At 37.2% G+C, this 24,116-nt stretch overlaps 1 protein-coding gene across 2 annotated transcripts in view; it reads left to right on the top strand.

Moving 5' to 3' along the window:
* meis2b (Meis homeobox 2b) overlaps positions 1 to 24,116 on the top strand; it is a 68,070-nt gene that overhangs the window by 42,902 nt on the left and 1,052 nt on the right. The window contains exons 10-12 of one of the 2 annotated variants that reach the window (XM_057823106.1): positions 4,200 to 4,258; positions 6,137 to 6,226; positions 8,435 to 8,526. In XM_057823106.1, the coding sequence (XP_057679089.1) occupies positions 4,200 to 4,258; positions 6,137 to 6,226; positions 8,435 to 8,493 (208 nt within the window). In that variant the 3' untranslated portion in view covers positions 8,494 to 8,526. Of the gene's footprint in view, positions 1 to 4,199; positions 4,259 to 6,136; positions 6,227 to 8,434; positions 8,532 to 24,116 lie in introns of both variants that reach the window. The other variant, XM_057823105.1, reaches the window with a different exon arrangement.

The raw sequence follows: 24,116 nt of genomic DNA, 5'->3' as shown, positions 1-24,116 counted from the left end.
AATCAAACAATGTGATATTTTGTTTTTTTTTCCACATTCTGTCGCTCATGGTTGAGGTTTACCCATGTTGACAATTACAGGCCTCTCTAATCTTTTCAAGTAGGAGAAGTTGCACAATTGGTGGTTGAATAAATACTTATTTGCCCCCTGTCTATTGTGGTGTCTACAAGGACAATGGCAACTTCTTTAGGGTTTTATATGATTTATTTGCAACGGAGACCACTAACAGGCTTACTGTAAGCCATAGCCGACGGCAACAAAACAAAAAGAAAATAATAGACTTCGCACTCCAGGAAACTTGTCCACCGTTTCTACTCATTTTTTTTTACCCCTCCCACTTCCCTCCGTGAAGCTGGCTCCCCATCAGACGCAAATATGTATAAAAATGATGTCAATCGTTTGTGCTACGTTTTGCTTGTTTGTGCTGTAAAAAGTTTTGTTTGTGCTGCTATCGTTTTTACGATATTTACAATTCTTTTACAGGTCAATCTGAGGTCAACCAGCCCCCCATTTTGATTAAATATGTCAAAACATGCTGTCATTCGTTTATGCTCCGTTTGTGCTGCTATCGTTTTTGAGATATTGAGATATTAATTTTGAGCTATGATGTCACACAGTCCTTCATTTATTGGAAACTAGACCCGAAATGGTGCCATTTGTTTATGCTACGTTTGTGCTGTAAAACTTTTAGTTCGTGCTGCTAGCATTTCATAGATATTGAGATATTAATTTCGAGTGATGACGTTAATTGCTGCCCCCCGTCGCGGCTTACGAAGCGTACCAACTCTCTCAATAACAGAGAAGTGTACCAACAACGAGCGCAAACGTACCATAAACAAATGACACCCCTTTGGGTCCATTTGGCTGCGAGTCATGTCATCACTCGTAATTAAAATTTCAAATCCCCCATGTACTGCAAAATGGAGCTGAGGGATGCCATTTGTTTGTGCTACCTTTTACGCCAGTTGTTGGGACACCCCTCTGTTATTGAGAGAGTTGGTACGCTCCGTCAGCCAGCAGGGTTAGATACAGAAAAGCCGAGAGTGACATTATCGCTTTTAATTAATATCGCAATATCTATGAAACGATAGCAGTACGAATGAAAATTTTTACTGCAAAAACGATTGACACCATTTTTAGCCATTTTTTATCATAAGGGGGGGCTGGTTGACCTCAGATTGACCTCTGAAAGAATCGTTAATATCACAAAAACGATAGCAGCACAAACGAGTACAAAAATCAGCCAAAAGAGCACAAACCTATGACATAATCTTTCTATAAATTTGGGGGGGGGGGACTTCACTGAGCTCTCATACTATTCCTCCAGTCAATCACGCGGTACGTTTAGGGACGGCATGTGAAACACAACACTCCGCACATAAACTATGTTTCCAGACTAAACAATGGCGTACAGCAAGCAACACATCACTTTTGCTCACTAATATTCATGACGTTAGCAATTGTTGCTAGGCGGGTCAACCTCCCATTTGTCCCTAATAGTAAATGCATGTAAATAGTGTACGGATGAGATATTTACTGAGCTAAACCAACCAATTCTGTCCGAAAATGATGTCCCTGGTGCCAAATTCACTGGTTAAGATGTGGAAGAACATGTAAATGTTCAGTTAAAGAGATGGCTTGAGTGTTGAGGACTTAAAAAGACAGGCAAAAGAGCCAACCCCTTTTTCTTGTGTGCATTGCCTTAGGCCACTGACAATGACATTCTCCTGTTTCAACAATCTATGCTTTACCACCATATGCCCTGTCTTTCTTATATATTATATCCTCTGGTTGTCTTACATCTCTGACCATTCTTGGGGGTAATTTACGTTGCTCTTTTTGAGTAGCGATTGCAAATGCTACTCAGTGACAGCCAACGAACACTTTTAATTCTTTCATTAATAACAAACCTTTATTCTATAATTTATTTACATTTTCCCATTACTAAAGTTTTTTTTTTTTTTTTTTTTTACAACAGAAAAGGTGACAACAGTGGCAGTCAGACACCATTTTAATTTTTTTCAGGTCATTCATTGTCAGACAGAAGCAGCACGGCAAAACGCCACGCTAAAAAATTAGTTAAAATATCAAAATGGCTTACCTCTTCGTCCTCTGTAGTAACATGGCCCCCAACAAAATGTGTACTGCATATGAAAGTGAATGGCTTCATCTTGCTGGCATTAAACTGGTCTTTTGACGTCCGCATAAGTTGATCCATTCTTCATGTTTTTTCCTCTGAGTCTTTGCCTTCGGGGAATGTTTGAAGAAAACATTCTTTACTTGTCATAATGTCTAGAGTCGTTTCTACAAGTTCCATAGCAGCAGTGTTTACTCGGCATGTTCTTTTTTGAAAGATTACCAGCAGAATGCGAGGGCACATCAGTATGTTGATCCACTTCCAGGTAACATGGCGAACTATGGTCTAAAAATAGCATTCGTGTGGTACGCTATTGCAACGGTATGAATTCTATTCCATTTTTTAAGAAGTAAATAGAGAATATTAAATTTCGTAGTTACATATGAAATATGATTAAAAATAATTTCACAGTATTACTAACACTGTGGATTGCAGTCACATTTAATATTGTGTTAAAATTCAATTAAAAAATGTATAAACTGTTAAACAAAGTCACGCTAATGTGTATCACACACACACTTCAATTTTAGATGTGTAAAGGTTTTGTTCAGTTACAAACGTCATTATCGCTGTTTAATTAGGGGAAACCTTGGCCTGAAGTTGACAGGTATGTACTAGATATATATTATATGTACAGGCCTATTTTTCCATTTTGTTGACAATGTGCGGTAGCTCCTTTTGAAGAGGTTTCTCCAATAGAATTGAAAGATATCCATTTTAGAAAAGAGTTATCCCAGAGGGGTGTCTAAGTGGGTTTTTAAACCTGATTTGAACATGTTTCCCGGGTTTCTGCGAAAGACCTAATTCTGAATGGGTTATTGGCTGCATGTAATTTTAGCCAATGGCATCCAATAACATCAGTGCTGCAGATGTCAACGCCACTTTTAAATCATTTGTGTGCCGCATTTTGAGTACTCCGTGGAATTTATAAATGAAAACAGCGTCAGACAAGACACGGAAAATTTGTAAACAAGCAAAGCAAACAAACAAAGTTAATATAGCCATAATATGAGCACAATGCAATGTGTAGTATGGAATTGGACGTGCATGAAGCAGCATTGGTGAAAACCATTAAATTATCATTTACAGTATCTTAATGAAATGTATTTAAGAAAACACATCTGCCCTACCGTAATTTTTTTGTTGTTTTTTAAAAAATATTTTATTAGTTATATCGGCAGCACGGTAGATATCTATATGTATCATGATTTGTTGAGCTGCTTTGTCTATTTTAACTATTTTTTAATTGTTTCAGTGTGTAGCACTTGCAGATCTGTAGTATAAAGTGTTTCAAAAATATAATTTGTTATTCTTAATATTATTATCGAAGATGAATGAATGAGTACTTATCTCACAAACACCATATTAATCAGAGTATCATATTTAGGCCAGTGCTGGGTCATGTGACGTATCTTGCTTTAAAGGTTCCATTGTATTGCATTCATTTACGTTCTATCTAATAATACTACTATTATATTTTTTCCAATTTTGTTGAATGAAGTGCGTTTTGTTACCACGGACTTAAATAGCAAGATAAATTTACCTCAGCACACATTCAGATCCAAAAGCTTTAGAAGCGCTAATGCAGATGTCAATGCATTCAGATCCACTATGCTGCCTGAGGGCTGTGTTCATGAAAAAGTATTGGCAAACCAGTTAGTCACATTATAGCCTGTGGCTACAAAGCTGAATCAATATTTTTTTAAGATATGTTACAAGCTTCATATACACTAGGTCGTATCCGTGGAAGTGAATTATCAAGGACATGCCTAGAGACAGAATCTGTATAGAGACATGCAAAGGAAGATCCTGAATTATCCTGAAAAATGTGAGATTGGATGTCTTTGATTATGGTAAACTTGTAAAAAAAATAAAATTAAAAAAAATATTCTGAAAATGAAAACTTGCGATATTTATCGACTGAGGAAAATGTTTGATTAAACCCTCTGATTCTGCTTAATGCTCTTGTGAATTGAATAATTTGCTATGTTTTATGCACAGAACAACCAACTATGGCCAGTGTGTCCCTTCAATATTCAAATGACATACCTTTGTTTTTCAGGTTCATCAATGCAAGGAGGAGAATAGTCCAGCCTATGATTGACCAGTCCAATAGAGCAGGTGAAATTGCATCTCATTTTGAATTAATCATCAAGCAGAAGATGTTATTAAATTTGCTATCAAATAATTTTTGACACAGATTATTGTAGTTTAATTGGAATAAAACGCAAAGAAAGATTATTTGACAGGACAATTTGCACTCAAGGAATTCAAAGTGCTTTAAAGCTACATAAAAATTACAAGAAGGCAAATACAGTGGTATGAAAAATTATCTGAACCTTTTGGAATTTCTCACATTTCTGCATAAAATCACCATCAAATGTAATCGGATCTTTGTCAAAATCACACAGGTGAAAATACAGTGTCTGCCTTAACTAAAACCACCCAAACATTTATAGGTTTTCTTATGATGAATGACAGAAAAATAAGTATGTGAACCCTCTGCCGAAGGAAACTTAAAGACCAATTGAAACCAATTTTTACCAAACATTTTAAGTCAGGTGTGTGCCCAATCACTAATGAGTAGTTTAAAGCTGCTCTGCCCACTATAAAACACACACCCGGTAAAAATTGTCTTGATGAGAAGCAATGTCTGATGTGCATCATGGCTCAGTCAAAAGAGCTATCTGAAGACCTGCGATGAAGGATTGTTGATTTGTATAAAGCTGGAAAAGGATACAAAACCATCTCTAAAAGTCTGGATGTTCATCCATCGGCGGTCGAAGAAGTTGTCTACGAATGGAGTTTGGCACTGTTGCTTCTATCCCAAGGTGTGGCTGTCCCCCAAAGATTACGCCAGGAGTTTAGCGCATAATACTCAAAGAGGTAAAAAAGAACCCGAGAGTGTCTGCTAAAGACTTACAGAAATTACTGGCACAGTCCAATGTGTCCGTGCACACATAAACTATAAGTAAAACTATGGCCAAGAGTGGTGTTCATGGGGGGACTCCATGGAGGAAGTCACTTCTGTCTAAAAAGAACATTGTTACTCGTTTAACGTTCGCAAAAAGGCACTGGGACGCTCCACAGACAATTTGACAAAATATTTTGTAGACTGATGAAACCAAAGTTGAATTTTTTGGGAGTAATACACAACGTCACGTGTGGAGGAAAAATGGAATAGCTCACCAACATCAATAACTCATCCCCACCGTAAAGCATTGTGGAGGGAGCGTCATGATTTGGGGCTGTTTTGCTACCTCAGGGCCTGGAAAACTTAATCATTAATGGAATCATTAATGGAAGAATGATTCAAAGGTTTATCAGGATGTTTTGCAGGAAAACCTGAGGCCGTCTGTCACACAGTTGAAGCTGAAAAGAGGATGGATGCTGCAACAAGCCAACGGTCCAAAACACAAAATTAAATCAACTTTAGAATGGTTTCAGAACAACAAAATACATGTTCTGGAGTGGCCAAGTCAAAGTCCAGACTTGAACCCCATTGAGGTGCTGTGGCATGACCTGAAGACAGCGATTCATGCCAGACATCCCAGGAATCTGACTGAACTACAACAGTTTTGTTGTGCCAGACTGATCTGCAGCTACAGGAATTGTCTGCTTGAAGTTATTGCTGCCAAAGGGGGGACCACAAAATGTTAAATGTGATGGTTCCCTTACTAATTTTACCCCCTTCTGTCATTGTTTGCATACGCTCCTTATTAAATTTATGAAAACCTATAAATATTTAGGTGGTTTTAGTTAAAGCAGACAGTTTTTTCATCTGTGTGATTTTGACAAAGATCATATCAAATTTGATTAGGATTTTATGCAGAAATGTGACAAATTCCAAAGGTTCAGATACTTTTTCATACCACTGTCTATTTTAAAGGGGTTATTGGCTGCATGTAGATGGAGCCACTAGGTTGCACTGTATGTGACTGATGTTCACATGGCTGTACATACATACATTTAACTTGTTTTCCTTGATTCTTCTCTCAGTGAGTCAGGGTACAGCTTATAGTCCAGACGGCCAGCCTATGGGAGGCTTCGTCCTTGATGGACAGCAGCACATGGGTCTCCGACCGGGAGGTAAGCTTAGACCAAACAATTTTCATATATGTTTATGTATATATTTGTATTTACGGTTACAGCTACAGTTTGTGGAGTTAAGTGTGAGCAAATACTTGGCATTCGTAGCATTTAAGATGGCTGACTTTTGTTTGGCAAATTAGGCTTATTAATCTACTAAATTTACATCTCGATCAGACTAGATGGACATTTGAACACCAATTGTTTGGTGTCAAGTGGGAAAATGCGTGTCGTATTGAACACTCAGTGTACATATGTGTATTACAGCTTTACAAATTGTCAAACGTAAAGGAAGTGTAAAGCTTCAAAAAGCACAATTGCCTTGTTTGATTAGTGTAAAGATGATCAGCTTCACGTTTAGTGAGGTTAAAACACATAACATTAATAAAGTAAAAAAATAAGATACTGTGCGGTGCAATAAGGTACTGTCGTAGACTTCATAATGTATTAACTGGACACGGGGTGAGGGGCGGATAAATAGGGGGCCTGCATTGTTGGCGAGGCTGTCAAAGCTGATCGAGTGGAATCACCGACAAAGAGCTTTTTTCGTTGAAAGTTCTTGTTAATAAATGCTTAAATCCCTGAATTCTTTATAGATATGGACGTAAACCAGTCTCGATTCTTGATTAAAAGCAAAAAAAAAAAAAAAAAAACGTGCAGATAGCATTTATTTTAGGTAAATATGTCAAAGCACAATACTAGTCTTTTTTTGAATGTAGCTAGCGGCCGCGTTACGTAAACAGAGCTTTTCCGGTGAAAATTCTTGTGAATAAATCCTTAACTCCCCGAATTCTTTATAGATATGGAAGTAAAACAGTCTCAATTCATGGTTAAAAGCAAAAAAAAAAAAAAAAATGTGTAGATAGCATTAATTTTACGTAAATATGTAGATGTAGATGAAGTACAATGACAGTCTGTTAGTGAATGTAGCTAGCGGCCACCTTATGTAAACAGAGCTTTTCTGGTGAGAATTCTTATGAATAAATGCTTAAATCTGCAAATTCTCTATAGATGTGGATGTAAAACGGTCTCGATTCTTGGTTATAAGCAAAAAAAAAAAAAAAAAACGTGCAGATAGCATTTATTTTACGTAAATATGTCAAAGTACATTGCTAGTCTGTTAGTGAATGTAGCTAGCGGCCGCCTTATGTAAACAGAGCTTGTCCGGTGAAAATTATTGTGAATAAATCATTAAACCCCCGAATTCTTTACGGATATGCAAGGAAAACAGTCTTGATTCTTGGTTAAAAGCAAAAAAAGAAATAAAATAATGTGCTCTTAGCATTTATTTTACGTAAATATGTCAAAGTACAATGCTAGTCTGTTAGTGAATGTAGCTAGCGGCCGCCTTATGTATACAGAGCTTTTACCGTGAAAATTCTTTATAGATATGGATGTAAAACAGTCTCGATTCTTAGTTCAAAGCATAAAAAAACTATGCAGTTAGCTTTTATTTCACGTAAATATTGCGAACTTCGATGCCAATGAAGTAGCGGCTAATTTCTCCCATTGATTTTTTTTTTTTTTTTTACAACATTTCAAAATGCATGCATAGTACGAAAAATATCATAATTACCTTGAATCCTCGAACAAATCACTCCTGAGACAATCCTTTCTGTTTGTATGTGGTACAGCTTTCGTACTTTTTCAACAGAAATCCGGCGTTAGATCGCTGCGGGCGTGTGTTTGTGAATAGCTTCTCTTGATGTGGGCGGCCCCCAACTTGAAGGCGAGGCGCAGTGCATAACCGATCTGACCCGTCAATCCCATTATGAAGTCTATGGTACTGTTTATGCGACCAAAAAAAAAAAAAAAAAAATCGAAATCGCGTAAATTGAGTAACCTAGTACTGTATTTTTGCCTCTCGTATCCTGAAGTTTCTTTCATAATAAGAAGCAATATTTTCCCATTGAGGCGTGTCATAACCTAAAAATTCCTTATGTAGAGACAGTTGTAAGTATAGGTACCACTGTAGTTAGTTTACTTCCCAACTACTTATTCACTTCTTGAAATAAATTTATCAAAGATAGATGAAGAAAATAATTCAAAATGCACCTGTGTTATAATTTATGCAATCCAGATTGACTTCATTAGAAAAAATATAATGTATCCCTAAAATCTCTATCATTCGTAAAAGTAATTGTTTAAAGTTGATAAGGGTGTTGTTATTTTTCAACTTTATAATACTTCATACATTATTTTTTTCAGGTCCAATGGGGGGTATGGGTATGAACATGGGCATGGACGGACAATGGCACTACATGTAAGCCCACACCAATAAGGCCAGCCTCAACAAACAGGTGACGTAAGTACATTACTGTATACAGTTCATCTTTTTTACTCAAAGTTTTGTTACGAACAGTTGAAGGATATTCATCAAAAGTCCTTTTTATCAGGTTTGATCGATAATACGCGTTACAAATGACCACGCCGCCATCATTTGGGTTTAAAATGTCCACAATGGATTTGACAAGCTACTTCTTTTTGTCTCAGTCGACTGGCATGTATAACGACAGTTTCTATATTCAATGTGAATTAACGCTACTTAATATGAAAATATATTCATCCAAAACAAAAGTATGCCTACTATAGGGAGGAGGTGTGTGACAATATATCTAAATGGTGATATATTACGATACTTTTTATCCCAAAAGGTAATCAATATGCGCCACCTAAGAATCAATATACTCTATGCAGTGATGAAAATAAGTATTTGAACACCCTGCTATTTTGCAAGTTCTCTCACTTAGAAATGGGGTCGATAGCTGCATAAAAACAACAGCCCACCCCATACAATCAGTAAAACTCAAATGTTGGTGCCCTAAGACTGTCATAAGACCATCATAATTATGACATGACAGTGCCATGAGTAATAATGAATGCTTATGACAGATGTTATTTAGTGTCATCCGGCAAATTATCTCACTTTTAAATGGATGTAAAACATCAGAGCAGGACATAAATGGATTTAGTGGCATAATTTGCTTTATGACACTTAATGACATCTGTCATAAGTAGTGCTGTCAAATTTATCGCGTTAACGGGCGGTAATTATTTTTTTCAATTATTCACGTTAAAATATTTGACACATTTAACGGAATGACCCGCTCATGCGTTGCCTCAAACAGATTACAATGACGCTGTTTTTTTGCACATTGAGAGCTAAGAGGCAGAGAAAGGCGAGTGGAAACAGGCGTTCATTGGACCACGCTGTTTATTGGCATAAGCATCGGCAACTCCTTCACAACAAACATAAGTATTGTGGCGAGCAACGTGGGAAAGAATGACAGGAGTCTTTCTTAACACTTGCTGCACTTGTGCCACATACATCGCATGACTCCAAGATACAGCACGTTTCATTGAACACAACGCAGAACATTTGCAGCCACCACTGAAAGTAATGGTTGCCCAACTTCCCATCATGCATTTGGGCGGAACAGTTAAGTTGCTATAGTATCATTTAGTGAAAGCACAACAAAAATAATATTCCTATCTCTCAAAAAAAATGATGTTCAGGAAAAGAAAAGCGCTCAATGCTAAGAGAACTGACATTCCCAATCAAAATAGCTATGGAAAATACACAGATTACTTACTCAGACTTTGGTCGAACTCTATTCAAACATTTCGTTTAGCTCAACAAATACACTGGATGGCAATATTTAGTCACAATATACAAACTATCAGAGGTCTTGTACATTGTGAAGCCAGCACTCAAATGACCATGAAGTACAATGGATTGGACCAGTAAACAGGGAACTATGGCGTCAGTCGAGGAACAAAACACACTTATGGCTACATTACGTAAAAACACTGTGGAAGAACAGCAGGGAGCCCGTGTGACGTCACCGCTCGGCGACGTCAACAATGACGAGCTACTAGTTCATTTTTTGATTGAAAACTTTACAAATTTTATTAAAACGAAAACATTAAGAGGGGTTTTAATAAAAAAATACTATTACTTGTACTAACATTTATCTTTACTACAAGTCTTTCTATACGTGGATCCTTTTAACAGAAAGAATGTTAATAATGTTAATGCCATATTGTGGATTTATTGTTATGATAAACAAACATAGTACTTATGTACAGTATGTCGAATGTATATATCCGTCTTGTGTCCTATCTTTCCATTCCAAATTTTAACTTACAGAAAAATATGGCATATTTTAGAGATGGTTTGAATTACGATTAATTACGATTAATTAATTTTTAAGCTGTGATTAACTCGATTAAAAATTTTAATCGTCTGACAGCCCTAGTCATAAGCATTCTTTAATGCCCATGATACAAACATGTCATAACTATGACGGTCTTATGGCAGTCTTATGACACCGCTGTCAAATAAAGTGTTACCTATTAACCCAACTAAATCAACAGATAAGCCGCACTGCAATATAAACCACAGGATTTAGCATGAGGGAAAAAAGTAGCGGTTTATAGTCCGAAAATTAAGGTACTCTTACTTGATTAACTTTTTGGGCTACTCTACCCACCTCTGCTTGTGACTGATAAATGAAAGTGTGTGGTTGCAACACATTCCTTCGCTACCACGCCTTCATCCCCGTTTATATTCTTATGTCTCTCTATCCATCTCTTCTCATCCCGCAATCTGATTAAGAACCAAGCTAATCCGACCCCCACCTCTCTCTTCCTTCGGCCCCTATCAGCTTCCTACCGCTGCTGACAGTTCTCAAATCAAGACGTATTGCCTGCCGAAGGCATCCAAGCACAGAGAATTTTATTTAACACCCACACTCCTCTGCTCAATGAGCCATGCTGTAATGACACTTACCTTGATTAATAGAGCTCTTTATATGTAAATAGAAGATGCATTTGCTTCATTATTTATCCAGTAGGCCAATTTTCGCCAACACAGCTGCCTCATTCCTTATCTGATAATCCCCCGAATGTTGCTAATTAAGTTCAAACGGTATCATTATGTTTTTCGTTGGGGGGGAGAAAAAAAATAAAGATCGACGTGGCATTTCAACCAGAATAAATATAGTACAATATGTATTTGGCGGTGATTTAATCTAATTACTTCTCATTTAATGATGAGTTGGTAGTTACAGTGTAGTTCAATGAAGCCTGGTGTATTTTCCTCCCCCAATTTCATCTGCAGTGAGAGCATATGCTGACTGCAGCAGTAAATTTCCTCAAGACTGCAGAAATATTACGCTTTTCCATGTGCAATAAAGCCAGAGCCATAACATTTAACCAGCATGGAATACATGAGTGAGTCTGCGTTATAGCCTCCTGTCTTCCGCGTAGCATTGACATATGAGCTGCAAAAGAAACAACACATCACATTTGCAAAGCTTGCAACATGATATTAGAAAATGTTTTTTTTCTCCTCTGGAATGAGGATAGAAAATACTCAATAATTAATTTCAAATGTGAAGGCTGAACAGAATGTAGTATTTAAATTTGACCTTCGTTTAAATTTATCAGACAGGATCTGAAATGGTATGAAAAAGTATGTGAACCTTTTGGAATTTCTCACGTTCCTGGATAAAATCACCATCAAATATGATCCGATTTTGTCAAAATCACACAGATGAAAAAACTGTGTGCTTTAACCAAACCCACCCAAACATTTTTAGGTTTTCATATTTTAATGAGGATAGTATACAATAGTATAGTATATACAGTATTTTATTTAAAAATGTTTATGTGCACGTATACATGTACAAATCATTGTTTTCTTTTATACATACAGTGGTATGAAAAAGTATCTAAGCCTTTTGGAATTTGTCACATTTCTGCATAAAATCACCATCAAATGTGAGCTGATCTCTGTAAAAACAGTGTGCTTTAACTAAAACCACCCAAACATTTATAGGTTTTCATATTTTAATGAGGATAGTACACAAGCAATGACAGAAGGGAGAAAAATAAGTGAGTGAACCATCACATTTAATATTTCGTGCCCCAACCCCTCCCCTCTTTGGCACCCATCACTTCAACTAGACGCTTCCTGTAGCTGCAGATCAATCTGGTACATCGATCAGGACTAATCTTGGCCCAAATTTTCTCTACAAAACTGCTGTAGTTCAGTCAGATTCCTGGGATGTCTGGCATAAATCGCTGTCTTTAGGTCATGCCACAGCATCTCAATGGGGTTCAAATCTGGACTTTAACTTGACCACTCCAGAACGTGTATTTTGTTCTTCTGAAACCATTCTGAAGTTGATTTACTTCTGTGTTTTGGATCATTGTCCATCATCTTTTTAACTTCAACTGTCTGACAGCCTCAGGGTTTACTGCAAAACATCTGTCAGCGACGCGGGCAGGCAGGTTGTGTGGACCCAAATGCAGGGAAACAAAAAATGCAGCGAGGCAGGTGGTAGTGAACTCAAAAAACGTTTTAATAATAATTAACAAAATCACAAAGTACAAACAAAAGGACTATGGATCAAAAGGCAATGTTCAAACAAAACTTACTTAAACGGAGGGACAGGTTCACGAGGGCTTGGACGGGACTTGACTTCAACGTTGAGATAGACACTGACATTGACATTGACGATGACGATGACGCAACAAGGACTGAAAAGAAACTGGAAGCTTATATACACACGCAGACAAAGGGTAACGAGACAATGAGGAACAGATGGGTGACACAGGTGGACGCAGATTGGAGGATACACAAGGAGCGGTACACAAGGTGAAATCAATGGCAATTACAAGGACACACTAGGAGGGAATCAACACAAAACCTAACAACATCCTGATAAACTTTTGAATGCATTCTTCCATTAATGATTGCAAGTTTTCCAGGTCCTGAGGTAGCAAAACAGCCCCAAATCATGACGCTCCCTCCACCAATGTCCATGGTTCACGGTGTGGATGAGGTGTTGATGTTGCTGTTCCATTTATCCTTCACACATGACTTTGTGTGTTACTCCCAAACAGTTAAACTTTGGTTTCATCAGTCCACAAAATATTTTGCCAAAACTTCTGTGTCCAAGTGCCTTTTTGCGAACATTAAACGAGCAACAATGTTTTTTAGACAGCAGTGGCTTCCTCTGTGAAGTCCTCCAATGAACACCATTCTTGGCCATACTTTTATATATAGTTGATGTATGCACAGAGATGTTGGACTGTGCCGTTGATTTCTGTAAGTCTTTAGCAGACACTCTAGGGTTCTTTTTTACCTCTTTGAGTATTCTGCACTGAACTCTTGGTGTCATCTTTGGTGGACGGCAATTCCTTGGGAGAGAAGCAACAGTGCCAAACTCTCTCTATTTGTAGACAACTTCTCTGACTGACGATTGATGAACATCCATACTTTTAGAGATGGTTTTGTATCCTTTCCCGGGCTTATACAAATCAACAATCCTTGATCGCAGGTCTTCTGAGAGTTCGTTTCACCAAGCCATGATGCGCATCAGACAATGTTTCTCATCAAGACAATTCTTACCAGGTGTGTGTTTTATCGTGGGCAGAGCAGCTTTAAACCACTCATAATTGATGGGACAAATTCGGGAAAAATTTGTTTCAATTGCTCTTTAAGTCTCCTTAGGCAGAGGGTTCATTTCATTATCCCCCCCCCCCCCCCCCCCCCTTTGTCATTGTTTTTCTTGCTATCCTAATTAAAATATGAAAATCTATAAATGTTTGGGTAGTTTTAGCTAAAGCAGACACTGTTTTTACATCTGTTTGATTTTGACCAAGATCACATTTGATGGTGATTTGATGCAGAAATGTGAGAAATTCCAAAAGGTTCAGATACTTTATCATACCACTATACAATCTGTTGCTCTACTATGCCTGGACAGAAATGGGGATATATCACTGTAACTGTTATTCAATTAATCAGTGTTTCTTAACTGGTAGGTTGTGACCTAAAAGTGGTTTATGTTGCTTGGTTGGGTTACCTAGCTTACCTCTCTCATTCCTCCTTGCTGATTTATCCTTGCTGCAAGCGAATAACTTTCTAATATCCATTTGTGAGAGTAACGATGTTTGAGTCAAATAGAAATTAAAAAATAAAAAACATCGTGTTACAGAATACAGGGACTGCAGTAACAAATAAAATGCTTGTCAAACAGTTGGAAATTATGATGAGAACAGATGCAAATTAGAGGCTATATCTCAAAGATTAATTAATTGATACAGATTGATTCGATTCATTTTGGTCATATAAACAAATTGATACAGTTCAAATACCACATATCATTTTAAGACAATATTAGACAAAGCTCTTGAGTGAGAGCCTCTCACTCAAATTGCATTAATTGTTTGCTGTATTCATAGCGAGTAAGCTAAAAGACAGCAGCTAATCTGTTACTTCAATAGTTTACAGCAGTTAACTGACTGATGCATAAAGAGTAAAGTTGAACGATTTAAATTCAATAATTCATGGGAATAGGCGACCAAACAAATAGGTAAAAATGAACAACAAGGATGGGAAGTTTATCTCGCACTAACCTGTAAAGCAGGTGTGAAGATGTTATTTGCAACGTCGTCCGTATGATTGGCAAACGCACCGTTGATGCTGCATTCATGTGTTGTTGGAGTAATCGAAAAAATTATTCTCGAATTACTTGTAGTCTATCAAAAGCGCCAAACAGTCACTAAACCTGTGATGAATCGTTGGAGCATTAAGATGTTTTTATCCCACATTACGACTTTACAACACATTAGAACGATATTCCAACTCGGGAAGTCAGATCTCCCGATAAACATGAACACAGCATATCTCCCGAAGGTGCTTCGCAGAAATATTAACTCCTATGCCTATCACAGCCAAAGTTACATGCATAAATTGCCATATGTATACTGTATGTAAATATATATATATACAGTATATATATATATATATATATATATATATATATATATATATATATATATATATATATATATATATATATATATATATATATATATATATACACAGTGCCTTGCAAAAGTATTCGGCCCCCTTGAACCTTGAAACCTTTCGCCACATTTCAGGCTTCAAACATAAAGATATAAAATTTTAATTTTTTGTCAAGAATCAACAAGTGGGACACAATCGTGAAGTGGAACAACATTTTTTGGATAATTTAAACTTTTTTAACAAATAAAAAACTGAAAAGTGGGGCGTGCAATATTATTCGGCCCCCTTGCGTTAATACTTTGTAGCGCCACCTTTTGCTCCAATTACAGCTGCAAGTCGCTTGGGGTATGTTTCTATCAGTTTTGCACATCCAGAGACTGACATTCTTGCCCATTCTTCCTTGCAAAACAGCTCGAGCTCAGTGAGGTTGGATGGAGAGTGTTTGTGAACAGCAGTCTTCAGCTCTTTCCACAGATTCTCGATTGGATTCAGGTCTGGACTTTGATTTGGCCATTCTAACACCTGGATACGTTTATTTTTTAACCATTCCATTGTAGATTTGGCTTTATGTTTTGGATCATTGTCCTGTTGGAAGATAAATCTCTGTCCCAGTCTCAGGTCTTGTGCAGATACCAACAGGTTTTCTTCCAGAATGTTCCTGTATTTGGCTGCATCCATCTTCCCGTCAATTTTAACCATCTTCCCTGTCCCTGCTGAAGAAAAGCAGGCCCAAACCATGATGCTGCCACCACCATGTTTGACAGTGGGGATGGTGTGTTCAGGGTGATGAGCTGTGTTGCTTTTACGCCAAACATATCGTTTTGCATTGTGGCCAAAAAGTTCAATTTTGGTTTCATCTGACCAGAGCGCCTTCTTCCACATGTTTGGTGTGTCTCCCAGGTGGCTTGTGGCAAACTTTAAACGAGACTTTTTATGGATATCTTTGAGAAATGGCTTTCTTCTTGCCACTCTTCCATAAAGGCCAGATTTGTGCAGTGTACGACTGAATGTTGTCCTATGGACAGACTCTCCCACCTCAGCTGTAGATCTCTGCAGTTCATCCAGAGTGATCATGGGCCTCTTGGCTGCATCTCTGATCAGTTTTCTCCTTGTTTGAGAAGAAAGTTTGGAAGGACGGCCGGGTCTTGGTAGATTTGCAGTGGACTGATGCTCCTTCCATTTCAATATGATGGCTTGCACGGTGCTCCTTGAGATGTTTAAAGCTTGGGAAATCTTTTTGTATCCAAATCCGGCTTTAAACTTCTCCAAAACAGTATCTCGGACCTGCCTGGTGTGTTCCTTGGTTTTCATAATGCTCTCTGCACTTTAAACAGAACCCTGAGACTATCACAGAGCAGGTGCATTTATACGGAGACTTGATTACACACAGGTGGATTCTATTTATCATCATCGGTCATTTAGGACAACATTGGATCATTCAGAGATCCTCACTGAACTTCTGGAGTGAGTTTGCTGCACTGAAAGTAAAGGGGCCGAATAATATTGCACGCCCCACTTTTCAGTTTTTTATTGGTTAAAAAAGTTTAAATTATCCAATAAATGTTGTTCCACTTCACGATTGTGTCACACTTGTTGTTGATTCTTGACAAAAAAATTGAGTTTCATATCTTTATGTTTGAAGCCTGAAATGTGGCGAAAGGTTGCAAGATTCAAAGGGGCCGAATACTTTTGCAAGGCACTGTATATACATATATATATATCAGGGGTCGCGTTAACCGAATTTTTTCCGTCGTTGACCGGTTTTTTAAAACGGTGACGGAAAAAACTGAAGTCCATCCGTCATTTTGACAGGTTGCAATTCACACCCCAGGCCACAGTGTGGCGAGTGAGCATATTAATTAGCTATTGTCTCTCTTGATGCATGACGTCGTTGGCCTTACTCGGAAAAATGTCAAGGCAACTGGGTGTTTGCCTGGCACGGCCAGACTGTTCTCTCTGTATTTTTCAAACACTGAGAGAAAAGTCTGGGACACAGCCTCTCGAGTAGGTACAAAATCAATCGACAAATCAGATTTGTTTATTTGCGTGATGTGTTCTTCACGAGCAACGTCACTCTTGCGCGCCGAAAGTCGTCTCTACTATAACACGGATGGCGAACGGGAGAGCCGAGAATATGTTCCAATCTGCGGTAAATTCAGTTTTAAATGAGCTAAAAGCCTAAAACACATCGACACGAGTCATTGACAACAGTCTGTCTCGCGCTAACCATGTTGAATAAACTCCGTTCTCCTCGTATGTTTACTTCCGCGCGCAAGTCCCTCGTCCTGCCCTCGTCGCTTTGCTAACGGCACGTCTGCCCGTCGCTGATTGGTGCACTCCGCTGTCTGTTTGCCTCTTGTTAAGCTTGTTCCGACAGAATATTAATTAAAAATGAATGAAAACTAAATACTATTGAATATGTCATTATTATCATTTTCAAAATGTAAGTGACGGGTAAAAATAGATTATGTCCGGATTTTTATAACACAATCAGTCAAAATGACAGACAACGAAAAAGTCTAGCGCAAGCTCTGATATATATATATATACACTGTATATGGAGTGAATAGAGTAATATTACCATATCAAATAGGCGCATTCTGTAGATAATGCTATGTAGATTTAAAACGGCAAAGTATTTTTTTTGTTTTGTTTTTTTACCGGTGAAATTTATACTGGGGCACTGCAGATCAATACTGGAGCACGTCCCTCAGTGCAATATGTCTGGTGACGCCCATGCTTATTTATATATTTAAAAACTATAGTGGCACTTTAAACCCAGAACACCATTTAAAACCCATATTAGTGAGCTATGAGATACTACAGCAAGTGACTTTAAAATGATAGCAGACCATATTTTGGACTCTAATCCATTCAAAAAAAGTGACAGAAAAGGCTTAATATTGAAATTAGATCCTAATTACTCTTCCTTTCTCAGCTGCATTGGCCCTGCCCACAAAAAAACAATTTGGGTCCACCTTGTCCCCCGCGTAGTGACAGAAAGCAGTTCCTTTGAATGATTCACCTACTGTACCTGATTAATTGCTTATAGTCTGAACCAGTTGCTAAATGTATCTTTTTAAATTTTTATTATTTAGTATTTATTTTACTGTTGGAATATGCTACTAACACAGTTTTAGCCTCCCTTGCTTGGCAAGATGGCTCTTCTTGAAGAGATTTTAATCTCAAGAATGCTTAACTCTTTATAGGATGTGACATTTGTCCAAGGTACATTTTTTTTCACCCTCTCAATTAGCACAATATACTGTAATTGCAACGGTTATAATTAAGTATATTTTCAAAAAGTATATCAATATGTTTGTTTTTTTTTAATTTTATAGATCAATAAATCTAATAAATTGGTTGTGTCAGGAGTAAGGGCATGGGTTTACTTAGGGACTGTATAGGAACATAACACTACCAACTTTTCAGGATGCTCAAACTGTCCCCACCAACTTTTTAATTAACCTTATTTGCATTACATAATGAATTCAGTTAAATACAAAATTTAGATTGTAATCCAATATATTGTAAGGATAGAATTTACCCTACCATTATTAAGTGAATTATTTTCATTATGTTCACTTACATTTATGCCATTCATTTGCTGAATGTGCCAGTCCATTTTTTCCGTTCGAACGCACATTTGATTGGCTGATGACTTGCATTTATTTAAAATGTATTAATTTATTATCCACATTATTTATAGAAAAATATTTTTATTTTCACCCTATGTAGACATTTTTTCCCCCCAGATAATCATACATTAATCATAATCGGGGTAAAACGTGTTCATTTTTGCCGATTTTGGCTGTGCTTGTGGACAAAAGCACTAGTGTTTTACCTGAAGGAAGGCTCCATTTTTGTTTATTTTTGTTATACCCTAACTAAGAAATTCTTTAAACAACGTAGAGTGGTCTTTAGACAAGTGTTTATTTTTTTTGCATTCCTGGATAGTTAAGAGATTATCAAGAAGTTTGAATTTATTGTATGTGTTAATATAATTTAAGGTATTTTCAAATACCTTGCAGTTTGAATTTGCTAATAAAATTCAGACATTTATTCTGGAAGTTTTCAAAATGGTTCTTTAGTAGTTTTTGAAAACAATGGTTTGAATCGAACTGTGTATCACCTGAACCAATACACGTGAAAGTTGGCAAAAGTCAATAAAGATTTATTTAGCATTGATCAGTTAGCCTAGCAATTAATTAGGTTCATATTTGTGAGAAATGTAGCCCTGACCTCCTTTAACCCAGTCTGTTTGGTCTGATTATTGTCCCGTCCCCAGCAAAATGTTTACATGCAGGTTACGCTGTTATATCATCCTTGCCAATGTTGAGACCAAACCTATGTTCTAGGTCAGGAGGCCATCCGGTGTTAAGTCTGAATTTTTAAAAAATCATGCGAGTGACTTGCTGAAGGTGGCAACCTCTTACAGCGAAAACGGGAAAGTCACTTGAATTGATTTTATGGGACTACGATTGAATTCCAAGTATTCAAATATTTTAACAATGCCCTCAGAAGGGTTATGATGAACAGGTCCGCTTACAGATATTTTAAGGTGGAGGATATTGGCATTACATATTTCTAAGGTCCTTAATAATTAAGCATGAGACTGAAGACTTTTCAGAAATATATTGTTTTCAAAACTGACACCAATCGATTCTTATTATCATTAACGTAGGTGCACTTTAAATGCAAATATACAACTTAATATTTTAAGTGAACTAAACTCAATTCTATCAACTGTTTGTGAACACTAATTTTTAATAAGTAGGTAGTAATTTGGGCCTGGAAAACATGCCTATTTTGATGTATCTCAGTTAAGTCACATTATTATTATTTTTTTTTCTACCCAGTGTTCTTTGGCCGTTGTTCTGACAAATAGGTATCCCTTGTCAAAGTATAGTATCCCCGCTGTTGATTGCAGATTAATGTTGAACAAATCTACTTTACATTTTGACACGTCTATTTAGATATAGTATAGATATACCGGATTTTTTGGACTATAAGTAGCATTTTTTGGTCATATTTTGGCTGGGGGTGCGACTTATACTCAGGAGCGACTTATGTGTGAAATTATTAACACATTATGATATCATTTCACATGTTATTTTGGTGTTTTGGAGTGACACTGATGGCTTGGTAAACTTGTTAGCATGTTCTTTATGCTATAGTTATCTGAATAACTCTTAATAGCTATGGCCACGTTCGCGTTCTGCCTTTGGCAATGTGTGTTCAATTGTATTATTGACTTTTTTTATTTAATATTGAAATGCATGCTTTTAGTTTGTGACGCTTTCACGCCCACGTGGGGGCGCACTCGCAGTTGTTTACGTGAAGAGCGCTCACACGCCAGAAGAAGACGGATAGCTACGTAGCTCTGAGTGAGTGGATGAGTTAGCTAGAGAGAAACCCGGCTGCGAACCTACGTTTATTGTTTATGCTTTTAAAATATCTCTACAGAGGCAACGCCTGTGTGTATCATCTTTTCTGTTGTTGTTGTGTGTTTTCCACCCGCGATCGGACACTTACTGTGGACCCAGTTGTGTGGGTGTTTGAATGATGTGCTAATGCTAGCTAACGCATGCTAACCGTTTATGTCATTGCTGTAAAACAACCTAATTATCATTTATTTACGTTGATGCGAACCTGTTTGGTATCGAGGACTAAATTGATTCAGCAAATTATACAGACGTCCAGCATTGCCAGGACCGAGCCGTAGCATCCTGGTGAGGCATTTTGTTGTTCATGCACTGTGCACTGTACATTTATTCAACATGTTGTTCTCTATTGTAATGTTATATTAAATTGCCTTTCAAGATGACATATCTGTTCTATGTGTTGGATTTTATACCCCCAAAATGCGACTTATACTCCGGTGCGACTTATATATGGTTTTTTTGTCTTCGTTGGGCATTTTATGGCTGGTACGGCTTATACTCAGGTGCGACTTGTAGTCCAAAAAATACGGTATTATTATTATTATAAAATATTTAGAAACTCACTCTATGATGTCAATATTCTTTCTTGAACAATAAACACTATTAAAAGCCAGGCGACCCACCTGTTTGCTGCTATCAGACAACATTAACGTCCTAATTTTGCTATTATCTCGCAATATCATCAATATTCTATTGTAGTCTCTCATGCATATACGGAATTGCTTACAGAATTTAGTGGTCAAACGGCACTATAAAGTGTTTGTCGTGCGTATACTCAGTAGCGCTTTGGATATCAGTTCGACCGGGGTACCCATTCGTCAGAACATCGTTCTTTCAGATATGCGCAAACCTGCCTCGTCTATTTTTGCGCTTTTCTCACACCAAAATATTCCCGCACACGTCCGGGTAAACCGAGCTGTCAACCAGAGCTCTGTTCAACTTACTTTACTTACTTCACATCGATTTGGTCAGTAAATATTTTTACTTCTTTATTAACAGTCGCATTACTTTGTTTTATATGGCAACATGACAGTTTATAAAATAGTAAAATATTGTAGTGACTGTTATCTATCTGTTCCACCGCAATGGACGATGGGTAGTTTTGGCAACCACGACTGACAAGTGGTTGCAGTTGTTATGTCTTGTGTGTTCAGTTCAATGAAGTGCACTGTTTCATGGGGCCGTGCGTAGTATGGGGCACAACAGCAGCAAGTGTTAATAGCTAGTCAGTCTATGTCATTCTTCTCCACGTTGCTCGCCACAATATTTACTTACCACATTGATGTGAAGTAGGTAAAGGTGTTGAAGAGAGAGCTCTTGTTCATTTCACCCCAAGCATTAACAAAACATTAAGCAGTGTGTCAAGAGCCAATGTCTCGTGTCTTAAATGTATTGTTGAGCCTTAAAATTTAGTTTAATTCCACTGAGTTAATCCGTTTAGTGTTCTCCCTTCATTTATTTGGGGGTAACTGGAGGTGAGAGCATGAGCGAGCATAATTAAAGATGCCAGGATTTTAACGAGATATTATCGCGTACTTACCTCTTTTCGGTCCAAAAACTCCATGTAGCATGTCTCACCGAGTGTCAAGACACAGCTGTGAATGACCACAGCCAGATTTTTTAGGGATTTTATGGGTCAAACATGGTCATACAACAAGGGTCATGATGCAGAAATCGCAGACATCAATGAGTGGTGGAGATTTTCTTCTTCATATATTTACCGTTTTAAACTTTTTTTTCCCTCAATTTTTCTTTGTTTGGATCGATTATTTTTCATCTAAAATATTGGGGGAAATGCGACAGCAGCAAAAAAACATACAATTACGTAATAGTTATGAGGTAGATATCCGTGGCTTACTTACTGTACAGACACTATTTTTTTCATTGTGACGTAATTTGTTTAAAAGTTGAAAATGTGCAAGCGAATAAATTTTTTAAAGTCGTTTTTTTTTTTTTTTTTTTTTTTTTTTAAACTAAATATTAGTCATCAATTAATGATTCTAAGCTAAAAATGACAGACATTTCGAATAATAAATATAATTACTTCTTGTTGTGCAACGTCTGTAAACGGGGGTCTCCAGGGTAAAATGGACAAAATTAAAAATAGTTTGGGGGCTTACTGCGTTTATTTTAGTTTATTTTGAGTTTATTTTAAAGAAGGTTGCAAGAGCAGAAACTGCTTTTTCAGCCATGTCTGTGTTTTCCGCCATATGATGGGTTAGCTGTACTAAAGCTAACTAAGGCAGTATTTTTCAACCTTTTCTGAATCGCAGCACGTTTTTACATTGGAACAAATCTCGCGGCACACCACAAGCCAAAAATGTTCCAAAATTACTTTCAGTACAGTATACAGTATTTAATTATAAAATAATTTCTCAGTATTTATACTTACTCAGTGTGTTTAGGTTAATACAAAGCCGATATCCTGGCAGGAATCTTCAACAGCTCTCAGTCTCTGTTTTTATTTCTTATAGCAGTTAGGCTTGAAAAGCTCAGAATTATAAGACCGGAGGACTTTAGCAATGTCTTTAACCACATTAGGGCCGAACATCACGCTGACAATGACTTTACAGATAGGTAGTATTAATGTCTTAAAGCAGTAGACTTCTCAGAATGGGTCTGTTGTAGAGAACCTTCCTAGCAAACCTAAGTAACTTTTTATCTAAAATACTCCTAAATCGGCAAAATCTTGACTTGTATCTATCTTTAAATGATGAAACAGTTTTAAAACGTTTACAAGTCGAACGTAGACAGAAGGGAACTCGTGCAAAAACGGGAGCAATTTTAACAACTTTAACGGTTGATTTATAACATTAAATGACTTCCAAACATAGCAAAGGTTACTATCTTTTTTTTTTAATGACAAAAAAAACATACAACGTAACACCAGTTACTTTGCCAAGTAACAAATTACTCTTACATTCAGGTAACTGACCCAGATAGCAGACCGACATTGAATAAACATTGATTTTCCATCAAAATCATCAATATGGTTGAGAATGAAATTTTCAACGTCAAGTGATTTTGAAACAACATTGTTCAATGGTATGTCGGGCGATGGTTGGGTTAACACTGTTTTTGAGTTGATGAACTAATGTTGACAAATAGTTGATTTATGTTTGACCGGGAAATATGATTGAAAAGTCATTGAATTATGGATGAGCGGGCGTCTCACACAAAAATACACACAGTCCCAGGCTTCAACTGGGAAACAGGAAATAAATGAAAATCACTGGATTAGACCAAATCACAACAACAGTTATTTCAAGGAGAAAACAAAACATGTTTTGAGGTGCAGTAGCCCTACGCTGGATTTCGAACCTACTTGAGCATTGTAGCTTCCCCCCCCCCCCCCCCAGGTATGACTAATGCCCACCCACACCTGGCATCAAGATAGCGCAACTGCTTCAACTCAAACTGAATTGCAAGCTGAAGTGCCATGAAGTGCAGCCATCAAAAGACATGATAAATTGCCAAAAGTGCTACATACAATTATAACAAAAGTCACTGTTACAAAAGTCACTGTTACATTTTAATATTCATGGTGTAGCTAAAGATGTCCCTCTGTCCAGTAGAGACCTGGAAAAAAATACAGGAGAACGATAAATTAGGCTAAAAGAGA

The sequence above is a fragment of the Corythoichthys intestinalis genome, chromosome 19, assembly GCF_030265065.1.
Source record: "Corythoichthys intestinalis isolate RoL2023-P3 chromosome 19, ASM3026506v1, whole genome shotgun sequence".
NCBI lineage: Eukaryota > Metazoa > Chordata > Actinopteri > Syngnathiformes > Syngnathidae > Corythoichthys > Corythoichthys intestinalis.
This window is presented reverse-complemented; position numbering and strand designations above follow the sequence as displayed.